We start from the raw sequence: 13,919 nt of genomic DNA on the forward strand, positions 1-13,919 counted from the left end.
TGCCTTATGACAGGTGATCAGGGGGCCATGAGGCATCCTGCAGTTCATGCGATGCCCCTTTTGAAACTTAAAACTCGCCTGCCCATGTGAAATTGTGATATACAGTTCTTGCCATAAACTGCAGCCATGCTTTGCGAGATCTATCTCAATGAGTTTTCGGCCTAACATGTGCACAAACTGCACCATTCCATGCAGTTCAACAACTTCAGTGAAGTGCTGAATTCAACCCTCGCCGATTGATCCTTTGCAGGAAATTCGTTTCTTGGCTGCAAATGACTGACTGAACAATATATTATACGCACTGCTTGGTATGTAGTCATCTGTGCAACAGTGCGACTCTTGTAATTGAGAAGCACTTTTTTGATTACTTGTTAACTGTCTCTCATACCTTCAGCTCTGACATGAGTCAGCACATGTCATACACAAATGTATAGCTTAGGAAATACCAAGAGCTGCTTGCTCATGTGATAGGCCAGGGCTCATGACACCCACAAAGCAAGGGCTGGCTGCCTGAAGGTGTAATCAAGCTAAACTGAAGGATCTGTAGGCACGTCTGAGCCATGACAACAGACTGGCAGTGGTAATTTTGGCTTGCTCGTTTTTTTTTTATGGTTTTCTAGCCAATAAATTATAGTGCTGGAAATGCATAAACCTAATTTGTGACCTCGTTTGCAGGCTTGGCTATGGGTGAACGGCTTTAGAAAAAAGTGCATGCACATGCATGCATCCATATGCTTATGCATGTGTGAAATTAGTGATTACAATACCATATTTACCCTCGTAATGTACACATCTCGTTGTCAAAAGAATTGCCACTTATTTCTGAGGTGCATTTATTATGCAGGGTAAAACTTCCCAACTTTCACCGAATTTTAATGACTAATACAGGCATTGTGGTAATATGTGAAGGTGTTATGTGAGTAAGTAAAATGCACAATGAAGTGCATGCGGTAATCGACAGCGACTGACTCACCTCTCCACAGGCAATCTTGCACATTTCACGTTTCAAACTGCAGGACCATGGGGAAAAGCAGAAAAAGAAAAGGAATAAATAGAGAAAAAACAATGCCTGCAACTTGCTGTTTAGCAGAACCAACTGCCATGCTGAAAACACTTGCCAACACACAATGAACGTCACACTGCCCACCAGGAACAAGACGCCATTACCCTCAATAGTGTCACACTTCTCGCCCACATTTTTTTTTTTTCACTTCACAGCAGGTTAACCACATTTTTTTTAACTGAATCTTCAGCATTGCATCAATGCCATGTGCCCTGTGGAAGAATGAGACTTCTTGATTAAGACTGGCTGCAGCTCACAAGGTGCATTTAACTCACACCATCACAACTCTTTTCATTACCATCAGCCAAGTTAGGTTCACTGCAGGATCAAGGCCTCTTCCATTCTCCTGTCCTATGCTTGAACTTCATAATCTCACCTCTGCATCCTGACCTTCAGGTGCTCCCAGACATGTTTACCTTCTCTTGGAATCCTCCGTAACCCTAATGGATTGCCATTTACCTGTTTTTCAGATTAGAATTCCCAGCCATTTTTCACTTCTTGATTAGCACTACGACATTAAACTCAAGTTCGTTAAACTCTAGACCATGTTGCTCTCCTTTCCGTTTCCTAAAGCTAGCTTTATTATTTTGCTTTCCACAGGCTCACTGCACAGTCTTCAAACTAATATCCAATACCTTCCAAGCTTTCGTTCACCTGGGTGAGCACTGACAAGACACAACTGTTACACACTTTTCGTTTGGAGGATATCAATAGAGTGGTGTGATTAACTTACAGTATTCTCTCTACAAATGCCTTATACATAGCCGGCAGGCCATGAATAATTCTACCGGCTTACAAGACTGAGACATCGTTACATCCCAGCAAGCACTCACCCTTTATGCAGTTTAACCCTTCACAGCTTATGTAATTCATGTTGGTGATTGTCAAGGTCACAGGCAACATCCTTTGTCAATCATACTAGTATTGTTCTAATTAGTATTACTTGTGTATCTATGCTGTTCTCTGTAATTTATTCATCTATCACGCTCTTTTGAGTTGAGTGTTGCTTGACATAAAATGAAATTCCTGTTCCACCTCTCTCCAATTACCCCACAGTGTACTCAAATTGCTGGCTTTTGAGAACAAGCTCAAGCCGCGACAAAGCTGTGCAGTTGTTCTCACCTTCTTAGCTTACTCAGGGTGAGCTGGATGTGCGGAAACTTGCTGCGAAACTTGTCGTTCAGCTCTTTCTTTAGGTCTGATGGCTTCACATAATCAATTATGGAAGTCTGAAAAAAAAACAGGGGAGTGCTCTTGAATCATCAACCATCAACATATCCCTCGCACGTTCTGGCAAGGGAATATGTGGTGTTGTCCTGTCATTGTGAATGACGGGAAATACATGCTCATGAAGACATTTTCGTTCCAGCAAGTCCGTAAGATAATAAGTGCAGTGGGCTCCCTTTAATATGAACACAATGGGACTTCTCAAATTAAATTCAGCTAATCAGAAGTTCGCTTAATAAAGGCAGCTGGAACATCAGATTGTATGAGAGCATATAGATAACAAAAGAAAAACCAGCAATGACACGATAAATGACTGAAAGATGGCAAGGAAACGTAAGCACTGCAAAAAGTATTTTCAGAATTCATGCACATCACCTGCATTCAATCATTCAGTTGTGGGTTCTAGCTTTTCTATGACAACTGTCCCTTGCTGACACAGGAAGACACCCATCTAATGTTAGGTGAAGATGTTTACTACCTTAATGTTACTGAAAAAAGTACTCATCTGCTAAAAGAGCAGAATTAGCTTTTTTTTTATATTGCATCTACAGGAAACAGGCCCCTGAACTGTTCAGCTTATCACAGAATCTGGCTTAACACAGTTTATCTCAAAGGAACTCCACTGCACTGCAGTACACTAGAAATAACCAATAAAGGACAAACAATAAGTTTTTAATTTTCTCATTTTTGTAAGAGTCAGATTACTCTCTCTTTACACTGCTTTTCAAACTTGAAGAAGTACAGCCATTTCTCAGGGCAACGTTGAAATATGGCAGCTAACAAATTTGGTGCTCACAACGCTCACCACAGCAACATAGATGTCACAACCATCTTGTGCACATACACGCCATATTTAAGTGCCAAAAATGTCATGCATTGAAATGCCAACGATCATCAATAATGTTACAACAATAGTAGCTTAAGGAGACTCACAAAGGTCAATATTTCCCTAAAATACAATTTGAATACGAACACTATTGTTTCACACATTAAAAAATCTTTTGATGAAAATTTTTAAAATATTACAGTTGAAATATTCATAACCACAGCAGCCACTGTCATCAGTAATGAGTTTTGTAAAGCATCATTAGCTGCTGCTTTGTTTCGAGAAAGTGAACATGTCCATCTGCAGTTGTATTAAAGGATGATGTTATTTTACAGTAACCTGTAACTACACCAACCCGCACCTCTGGCCTGTGTGTTTTCACAAATAAATGTCTAATAAAGCCATTCCAGCTTAAGAAGATGGCACTTCATAATGTTTCATCCGCAAGCTTGACTGCCCTCACGACAAGCGCAAGTAGTCAGAGGAACAGAGAGTCTTCTGAACGAGACATAATTTGACTCACAATGTAAGAAGGGAAGCTGAGCATGGTGCTGTGTTTTCCAGCAATCAGCTCTGGGTTGTCCAGCAGGTCTGGACTGTAGGGAGCAGACGCACTACAGCAGGGAGGGAGTCCAGCATCGTCCTTGCTGGTCCACTCAAAACCTGCACCGCCAAAGAGAGAGGCAGGGAATGACTAATACAAAACAGTTTCACAGTACAACACACTGACGCTTACCACACAGCACCTAGGAATGAAAACACAGCTGCAGGGACCACAGAAAATTATTAAAAGATCCCAACTAATGTAAACTAAACATCTGAACAATGACTGCAATGAATATGAAATAATGCTATCATTTAAACCCAAAACATTTTACAGCTGTTAAATATTGGCTATAAATGTAATATGTACAAACATACAAAGATTTTACTGCCACGGTGGCTCAGTGGTTAGGGCGCTCGACTACCGATCCGGAGTACCCGGGTTCGAATCCGACCGCAGCGGCCGCATTTCGATGGAGGCGAAACGCAAGGGCACCCGCGTGCTGTGCGATGCCAGTGCACGTTAAAGATCCCCAGGTGGCCGAAATTATTACAGAGCCTTCCACTATGGCACCTCTTTCTTCCTTTCTTCTCTTCGTCCCTCCTTTATCCCTTCCCTTACAGCACGGTTCGGGTCTCCGCCGAGATGTGAGACGGACACTGCACCATTTCCTTTGCCCAACAACCAACAACTACAAATGAGATTTTACGATTGCACACTAGAAACTTCTGATATTATAGAAAACAACAATTACACTGAGTTAAAGAACCTTGAATTAAGGAATTGAAACTCGTTGGCAATTTATGGAAAGCGAGAACTATTCCAAATGTCATTGTTTTTTGGCTCAAATCTAGGAATCGCAGAATGCTGTGTTTTCCCTTCGCCAGCGAAGCACGCCGTAGAGACAAAAGGAGCAGATGCTTTCGACCCTGTCTCAGGGTGAGTAACTAAGCAGTCCACTCGGGGGCTCTCCACCCCCCTCTTCCCCAAACTAGTTACAAAAATGTACACCATGAGGCACCGCAGAAGTAGCCGCTGATTGGCTGAAAGTGACGATGAGCAAGTGTGGCGAAATCAGTAGGAAATGGCCATGGCTGGGGAAACAACAGCAGTAAGAACCCCCATACTCCATGAAGATAACAATAAATATTGCCTTCACTGATGGCGCCACCATACGTGCAACCTGTTTGGTGTCGGTTTCAGTTACCACTGGGCTATAATTATGGTGCTTCATTTTCGGATTTTTTCGAATATCGAGGGCAAAATTCAGGTTTCATGTTTCCAGCTCAAATCCAAGTAGAAACTGGGTCATAAAAATGATCCATAATTCTGACTTTTTTTTTTTCAGAAAAAACAATGCACCATTAGCACTCAATATTTAGTGGGACATTACATTCCCTATTTTTGCTCTTTATTTTCATACAGAATCTGCACAAGTAGCAGGTTGCACAGAGAAACTGTTTACCAAACCAGAAATTTCTTTTATTCTCATTTACAACAGTTATTCTGACGCATACTTTGCCATCCCCATAAGCAGCACTTCCACGACTGTGTTACAGTTGTTTGCACACTGTTTGCACGCTGCAAAAACATTCATTCAGCGGTCATCACAGCGGCCATTTTAACTGCATGACAGCCCTGCAGTCGGATGTTGTTAGTGTGGCCAGTGCTACATAATGCAATGTCAGCAAGACATCCGGGCCTTAGCTGTGCTCTGATCTTTTTCTTCTAAACTGACAAAATATGATTTCTTGAAAGTGCATTTTGGGCAGAAATTGGGTTGAACCCAATTTTTAAGAAGTCTGTTCGGGGTGCGAAAATTCGGTGAAACAAAGCTACACCAAAAACAAAGGGCCTAAGAAAAAGTGGCGAGAGCTTGCATTTCAAGCCTTTTGCGACAAGTCATGTCAACCATTTCAGGGCAGGCATGGAAAATGGGAGTTTCTGCTTTAGGCTCTATTACTGCTCCTGTTCTTTTATTTTTTACTGGTTTAAGCTCACCGTAACTCCGTTAGGTGTGGGCTTCCTCCACCATAATTTATTTTTTTTTTTAATTCCAGGAGGGCTCCAAGAACAAGGAAAATGGATGCTGAACACTGTCTTTCGCATGGGTGCCTACACATTTTATGTAATCAGAATTGTTTATATAATGACCTCTTCTGATAGAAATGAGTCAGAAGTACAAATGAGACCCTGAAAGCAGCGTAGGGTCATGATGCAAAGACATGAAGATTTGAAAAAAATTGCAGCATTAATAATTGGGAAGGGTAGAGTTTTTATTTTTTTAGCGTAACCTAGGCATGTTCACAAAAAAAAAAACTGAAAATCTGACTTTTTTCATCAATAGATAATAATTCACGACAGAAAGGGATAATACACACAAATAGTTTCAGCTGCTTTTAGTAAAGCCATATTATTGCTTGACAAAAAACAGCCCTTGAAAAGGCCTGGTCACAACCCCCCATATCTGCACAACCCTCTCTGTAGAACAGCTCCCCCTTGTGATGGATGTGCTGCGGCCAGCAACTGAGCCCATTATTTTGCAACAACCAAATGATCGTTCTTCGGGCCACTGCCTGTAGCAGTGCACATGCTGAATGGCTTCAGATGAGATGCAGGTGCTGCCAGGTGCCTAGAAAAGCTGTCACATAGCAAATGACAAGCTGGCGTTGACAACCTATATAACTTGACACAGTTTGTTCATATCACTGGAATGTTTGACTGTCACATGAAATGCCTGAAACCACCAGTGAGGATGAATTACTTCCCTCCAAACTGGTGTCCACCCTTCTTTACCTTGACTTCTATGCAGCTGACAGTAAGTAATGTACGACATCGCAGTGTTATTCACTTGTTCACTTTCTCACCTGAAATGCACTAGTACCACTGATCCCATTTTTCTTTCTTGCACATATATGTGGCAAATGTACAAGGCAAACTCAAAGCGTGACACCCTGCCATTGCCATGCGGTGTCCATGACAGCAGTCTTTCGAGACTAACTTGAGGTGTACTCAAAAGCGGGTCAATGGTGCGCGCTGGTACCATGGTGATAATCATTGAGTTAGAGCCGGTACTGCTCAATGCAGCAGACTTAATGAGAAGTAACAGTTGCTCACTTTTATCCAAGCTGCTTGCACTGGGAGGTGTTGTGGCCAAGGCACCCACGTCGTGAGAAACGCAGCGAGTCACATGCTGCATCAAAAGAAATGGCAGCAGGACAGTTAATGGGCAACAACTGACTGCATTCTGGATGCTGGCCTCGTAAGAACAACACATGTGAAATGCCGTTATGCATTCCCATTTACGGCAAAATACCATGCTTTTAAATGGATTAACATGGGACTGGCAAACTTCCTGCAAAAATGATGCACTGAACGCCAACTGCTTTGTAAAAAAAATGAAAAAATATAAGAATATAATCACGTGTAGCATGCAACGTCAGAAGTGCACTGAATGTTGGACCAGTCTTCTACCACATTTTGTCTATTCTGCAGGCGTATCACCAGGTTTCACAAGGTGTAGGTGTAGAGGAGAAAAAAGTTTTTATAAAATGAAGTTATCCACATATAATGCCAAAATTTTGTGCAGTGAGGTTTGAAAGCATTTCTATCATGCAGAACACTTTTCATCAAAATCCATCCAAAAAGTAAGAAAGATGGTGTTACAATACAATAAGATACAATGTTTATTCAACATCTCACGGATGTTTGGAGCACGGGCAAAAAGCCAGAAGAAGGCTTGACTAAGGCCCGTACCCCAATACATCGCAAGCAGTGTGTAGCTACATGCTGCAGTGGTTAAAAATAAAGATAAAAAATGGGTGCGATAGGAGAATACAAACACAAGTCAAGCATCAGCATACATGAAAATAAAGTGCATTGTAAGGAAATTATTAGTTTACACGGTGAGCCGTATATATGTTTACCCATACATACAACATGATACACAGACATCAACGATAAAGAACACAGCAAAAGAAAGGAAAAAAGAGGAAAAAGTAAATCCGCAAACAGTTTCAAAATTTAAGACATGGTGACATTTCAGTCTTATACATATTTATTCCGCAGGCTCTTCAATGAAATAGAGTCAAAATCTGTATTTCTGCCCATCGCAAAATCATTCAGCCATGTTGGTGGTCTAAATTTTAACATTTGCCTTCCTTATCCTGTATGGCATTTGCTCAATTTCCATTCATCTGGGTTGCGCATTGGGTATATAGGAGTGTGTTTTTCAAGATTTGCCAGTAACTGAAAGTCATGTGCCCCCTTAAGTGCACATTTTGTCATTTCAATCCACCTCAAAATTGTTTCAATAACTGAAAAGTATGCAGCATGTACAATCCGCCAAAACGTGGAGTTTATGGCTGCTATTTTAAAATAAACACCTATTTTTTTTTGTCAGAGGCTTCAGGTAATTTAAAGACAAAGTCCCAAGAGTGTTGTCTCCAGCTGAGGAAATCTGGCGAGCATTTACACAAGGTACACTGTATGCAACAAGCCTCTGGTAGCAGTAGGAATAGCAGGTATCACATAAAAATTTATGGTAAAGAAATGCTCACCTGGCAATGGCCATGAGTGGCAAGGTCTGGGTCATGCGATTTCGACCAACGGAGCTGAACTGCTGACATGTTGTGACGAGAAGACACCAGGTATGGTCCAAAGGAGAGGTACTAAAAAGTGCAAAACACAAAACAATGCAAAATAAATACAAAATGCAACACAAAAGTCTGAACGCTCAGCACCTCAGAGTCATTAAAGGCTCTGAAAAATTTGACGATTATTAAAAACACTAAAGTTTCCAGCCTTGTGATATATCAGAAAAGTTATGTTCCATGCAATGACATCCTAACTGGCTTTTAAGTCTCAGTGTGTGGTACAAAGGGTGTGTTATGTCAAGTACTCAAAACAAGGTACACTTATGGGGAGTGCGCGACAACTCCTGCAGTGCACTTTACGCTATGTGGTGGCAATGGGAAAGCAGACTGCGCTCGTAGATATAAAAATGATGATTGGCTAAAAAACAAATTTTTTGAAAATGGCAATCTGTAAGCGCAGCCTTCAGAATTATGGTTGTTTAGAGCAGTAGAGCACATAAAAATGAACATAACTTAATTTTCAGCCATAACCTGTTCTATGGTAATAGTGCAGCAAGTCAACACAAGTTCCAAGCACATCCAGAATCCGGACAACGAACAACATGGTAGACTGAAGCACATTTTAGTAATGTCTTGTTTTGCTGGTCACTATCACAAAATTTCACAAATAAAAAATATATGTGACAGGTAAAATCAACTTGTATGTGCATTTTGTTATATATTACATTTTATGCCCAAAAAACATACACCTTTTGTCAAAAGTTCAGAGCCCAGAGGGGTTTGCTTTCAAGCCATGCTGTGCAGCTTGTCATGCGTCACCAGCATTCCAAATCTATTGAAGGTGACAGGGACACGTATATCATGACCCCTCTCAAATTCAGGATTGCCATGGATACTACAGGAGCCCCACTACACGGTTTAGAAGCTTACACAGGCTGCACATAAAGTGGCTAAGTTCGTTTTCATTTTAATGCGCAGCTCTAAACAGGAGGTGCAGGCACTAGTTTTGGGTGTAGCTCCGTTCAAGCAGGCAAGTACCCCATCTGCAAACATGCAGGCTTGTGTGCACGAGGTATACGGACAAGCACACAAGCACAATGAGTCAGAGATTGAAAAGCTTGTGCCAGCACACGTGCCCTAATGGTTCCTTCACAGAGAGTTTGCAAGCACCGTGCCTGTCAGCACGTGTCTGCCACATCACCTGTCCTTCTTCGGGACGATGAATGCCAAGCAGAGACAGCATGTCCATGGTGTCACTGCCATCATTGAGAGGCAGCAGCTGCCGGTTTCCGGACGTGTGACGGCGCCGCGAGGAGTCTGCTTTTGTCTCGGGCCTGCAGGTGGTGAAGGCAAAAGCAAAACAAATGCTCAGGCTGCCTATATGCGGCGCGAACCACAGTGTTGCAAACTCGTGACCATCACACCACACAGTCAACAGATATAGAGACGAGAAGACATCACTTTGCCACCCTACAGAGAGACAATGCCTGGTGACCTAGCCTGCTGTCTTACAAAGAGAGGAGGAAGGGGTCATACGTAGCACAAGTGCGCATCTATAAGAAGAACATGAGGCAGACAGGAACGGCACACGCCTCTGACTAGACGTTGTTTTGAAGCTCCCGACCCAGAAAAAGAAAGGTCGTGAACCTCGCAGCTACTCGTTCAACGATACGCACAGCGGTCGTATTTCGCGAGCTGAAGGTGGTATAGCAGCGGCACAGGAAGTGAAAACATGTCGATGACAAGTTGTCAGTCTTCCGGCTTCTTTTGTCTGGAGCTCTCCAGGGACGAACAGAAGAATGGTCGCTGCCCCCGCAAGCTCTCCTGACAGGCCGTCAACCGCGTGCCGTGCCTTCGACGCAAGGACCGCTCGCTATTGCGACGACGCCCGTAATGGGGGCAGCGCGGAGTGCGTCGTGTCTTTATCGAGCATTAAATGTTGTCTAGCCAAGCATCCTGAAATACTTTATGTGCGCTAGTTCACGAAGCTGCCGGCGCTCGCTCACGCAGCAGCAAATGAAGCAAAAGCAAAGGTGAATAATTCGAACACGCGAGACAGAAAGCAGGCACGCGTCTTCGTTTTTTTTCTCGAGATTTGCGTTTTCTAAAGCTAGCATTCCCGCAATGCTCCGGTGAGCAAGGTGAAGCTCGCCGCTCAGCGACCCGGACAGGCAAAGAATTAAGCCGTGCTCAAAAATGCAAACAATCAACGAAGAAAAAAAAAGTTTGAGGAGAAAAAACAGTGAGCGCATTTCTCGCTACGCGGTCGATAAACTCGGGATACGTACAGTGACTTGGTTGTCGTCTCTGAAGGCGACCAACAGACAGCTACAGGAATGAACAGAGTTACCGTCGACGGGTCCCTACGTAGAACCGTTTATCGCGCCATCTAACAGAAATAGCGTAGGTGATGCATCAGCCCTAGGCGGCAAGACACCGCAATTTCAGCCCCTACTAACGCTACATCTGAGGTCTGGAAACGTTTCCAAACCTCAGACGTAAATCCGTTCCCACATTTTCCATCGCCTTTCCTTTCACATTTCAAATACGCTAAATGGACCTCGTTAATTCCCAAGCGGTCATCTGCGCAGAAAATAGAAAGAAAGCGCTTCTTGATTCCGCCTTTCAATGCTGTAGCATTAGGACGGCCGTGACCAAAAAGACGACGCCAATCTGTCTGAAGACTATATGAATCACAGTGCACACACTGGCATGGCTGCGAACCTATACCACGTGATATGGGCCTGCCAAGACAATAACACAGAAGTAGAAAGAATGAAAGAACCGACCATTGACCGGTGGTCGGAAATTCTGTCTAGCGCGGATCCAAAAGTTCAGCAGGGCCTGATCGAAAGGGCTATATAGCTAGGGCGGCTGCAAGGTCCAATGGACTTCTCAAACAGGGGGATACCGACCCCCAATTTTAGTTGCAATTACAATTAAATCATTCCATCGCCATCTGTCATGTAGTCGTGCTTTCACCTGCTTGCCGTCACGTAACAGTGTGCAGTGTGTGTGTGTGTGTGTGTGTGTGTGTGTGTGTGTGTGTGTGTGTGTGTGTGTGTGTGTGTGTGTGTGTGTGTGTGTGTGTGTGTGTGTGTGTGTGTGTGTGTGTGTGTGTGTGTGTGTGTGTGTGTGTGTGTGTGTGTGTGTGTGTGTGTGTGTGTGTGTGTGTGTGTGTGTGTGTGTGTGTGTGTGTGTGTGTGTGTGTGTGTGTGTGTGTGTGTGTGTGTGTGTGTGTGTGTGTGTGTGTGTGTGTGTGTGTGTGTGTGTGTGTGTGTGTGTGTGTGTGTGTGTGTGTGTGTGTGTGTGTGTGTGTGTGTGTGTGTGTGTGTGTGTGTGTGTGTGTGTGTGTGTGTGTGTGTGTGTGTGTGTGTGTGTGTGTGTGTGTGTGTGTGTGTGTGTGTGTGTGTGTGTGTGTGTGTGTGTGTGTGTGTGTGTGTGTGTGTGTGTGTGTGTGTGTGTGTGTGTGTGTGTGTGTGTGTGTGTGTGTGTGTGTGTGTGTGTGTGTGTGTGTGTGTGTGTGTGTGTGTGTGTGTGTGTGTGTGTGTGTGTGTGTGTGTGTGTGTGTGTGTGTGTGTGTGTGTGTGTGTGTGTGTGTGTGTGTGTGTGTGTGTGTGTGTGTGTGTGTGTGTGTGTGTGTGTGTGTGTGTGTGTGTGTGTGTGTGTGTGTGTGTGTGTGTGTGTGTGTGTGTGTGTGTGTGTGTGTGTGTGTGTGTGTGTGTGTGTGTGTGTGTGTGTGTGTGTGTGTGTGTGTGTGTGTGTGTGTGTGTGTGTGTGTGTGTGTGTGTGAAGGAAGCCAACAGTCACCGAAACCAAGGTGCATAGGGGGAATGTTTTTTTTATTTGTAGTGATGGTTAGTAAGAGAATAATACTTCGATTAATCTGTCGCTTAAAGAAAACTACTTATAGAGCAGCAGAAAAAACAACCGTGCCGCCGGTTATTCCTTTCTGCGCATGGTTAGGCTTGATAAAAACGAAATATACAGATGTGCACCCTGAATTAAAAGTAGTAGTAGTTCAAGAAAGCGCTCCGCATGTATCGTTCACTTCGCCCACCTGTTAATTCTGCCCCTGAATTTTGCATTTCTGTACACAATAAAACGCTTGCGACCCGCCGCGGTGGCTCAGTGGTTAGGGCGCTCGACTACTGATCCGGAGTTCCCGGGTTCGAACCAGACCGCGGCGGCTGCGTTTTTATGGAGGCGAAATGCAAAGGCGCCCGTGTGCTGTGCGATGTCAGTGCACGTTAAAGATTCCCAGGTGGTCGAAATTATTCCGGAGCCATCCACTACGGCCCCTCTTTCTTCCTTTATTCCTTCGCTCCCTCCTTTATCCCTTCCCTTACGGCGTGGTTCAGGTGTCCAACGATATATGAGACAGATACTGCGCCATATCGTTTCCCCCCAAAACCAATTTTCAATAAAAAGCTTGCTAGCGAATTTGAATGTTATCCACGCAGGTCATTATGTAATATCGAAAGTGTGCCCTGTGCTGAAATAATAATAATAATAATAATAATAATAATAATAATAATAATAATAATAATAATAATAATAATAATAATAATAATAATAATATATATCCTTACTGGCCTTTTTTATTTATTACTCTTTACCCCAATAAGCATGCAATTGCATGGCGGTGTGCACTGTCAGGTGAGCAGGATCAGTAAATTAACGCGATATGATCATGGGCAGGAAAGGGTAAGGGAGGTATAACTATCGCTACCGCCCCTCCGTCCTGAAATAGAGTTGGAATTCGAAGCCCGGTTGAATAATTGTTTTCTTTTCTCTGTAAATCAGACTATCCCGCGCAACACCGGCCAAGCGGTGAAGCCACGCTTCCTGAGTGCAACGGGAAGATCCTGGGAGCGCATTCGATTTCGCCAGGGCGCCGCGTTCTCGTGAAACGGGTTCGATTCAAGCAATTGTTGCCTTCCACTTTCCCTGTTCGTAGTCGCTCAGAGCAAGCGCACCCGCCTGAACCCTGTGACGTCACGGAGCGAGCATTGTACGGCCTTGAAAGTCTAGGGGGTGTTGCTCAGCGCGACAGCAACTGCAGCCTCCCTGCGCAACTACGGGTGCGGCTCGCATATAGTTGAACCTCGTTATAACGAAGTTGAAAGAACCGGCGATAACTTCGTTATAGCAGACTCTTCGCTAGAGCCCGTGTTGACCGAGCTTCCAAGGGAAACCGTCATTCCTTCGTTATATCCATTACTTCGTTTAAACAGTTTCGTTATAACGAGGTACATCGCAATCTCGAGTGACATTTTCCTCTACTTGCTGTTTTGTAATTACCAGCAAAAATAAAGACTAGAACAGAGAGTACAAAATAAGTGAGAAATTTAGGGAGGGGGATGATGAGGCAAACACTGTTGAGTGATGGTTAAATAAGCAGATCCATGCTCACGTGGCTCCAACCACACGGCGACAAAAGAACTGCCGTGTTTATGCTGCACAAAATGTCGGCAGGTCTCCACGTTAGACGCCAACCATGCCGGAGAGCGTGCGGTGGCCTCGGCAACACAGCCCTAGTAGCTCGGTGACGATCACGGTCTAATTTCAAATGGCCCAAGGGCAGCTTAGCCAGAAGGCGTCGTGGCTAACCGTGTTTGGCCAGCACGAGCCGGTAGCCTAAGACCCATCTGTCACGAGCGC

General features: G+C 43.9%; 1 protein-coding gene across 2 annotated transcripts in view; it reads right to left on the minus strand.

Moving 5' to 3' along the window:
• The window catches only part of LOC144106929 (CDK5 and ABL1 enzyme substrate 2-like), a 135,841-nt gene that overhangs the window by 8,725 nt on the left and 113,197 nt on the right, over positions 1–13,919 (minus strand). For both annotated transcript variants that reach the window (XM_077639891.1, XM_077639890.1), the window contains 6 exons: positions 9,457–9,589; positions 8,220–8,330; positions 6,778–6,853; positions 3,640–3,779; positions 2,186–2,292; positions 974–1,010 (listed from right to left, as the gene is read on the minus strand). In XM_077639891.1, coding sequence (XP_077496017.1) covers positions 974–1,010; positions 2,186–2,292; positions 3,640–3,779; positions 6,778–6,853; positions 8,220–8,330; positions 9,457–9,589 — 604 coding nt within the window. The remainder of the gene's footprint in view (positions 1–973; positions 1,011–2,185; positions 2,293–3,639; positions 3,780–6,777; positions 6,854–8,219; positions 8,331–9,456; positions 9,590–13,919) is intronic.

This window comes from Amblyomma americanum, chromosome 10, assembly GCF_052857255.1.
Source record: "Amblyomma americanum isolate KBUSLIRL-KWMA chromosome 10, ASM5285725v1, whole genome shotgun sequence".
In the NCBI taxonomy this organism is placed as follows: domain Eukaryota; kingdom Metazoa; phylum Arthropoda; class Arachnida; order Ixodida; family Ixodidae; genus Amblyomma; species Amblyomma americanum.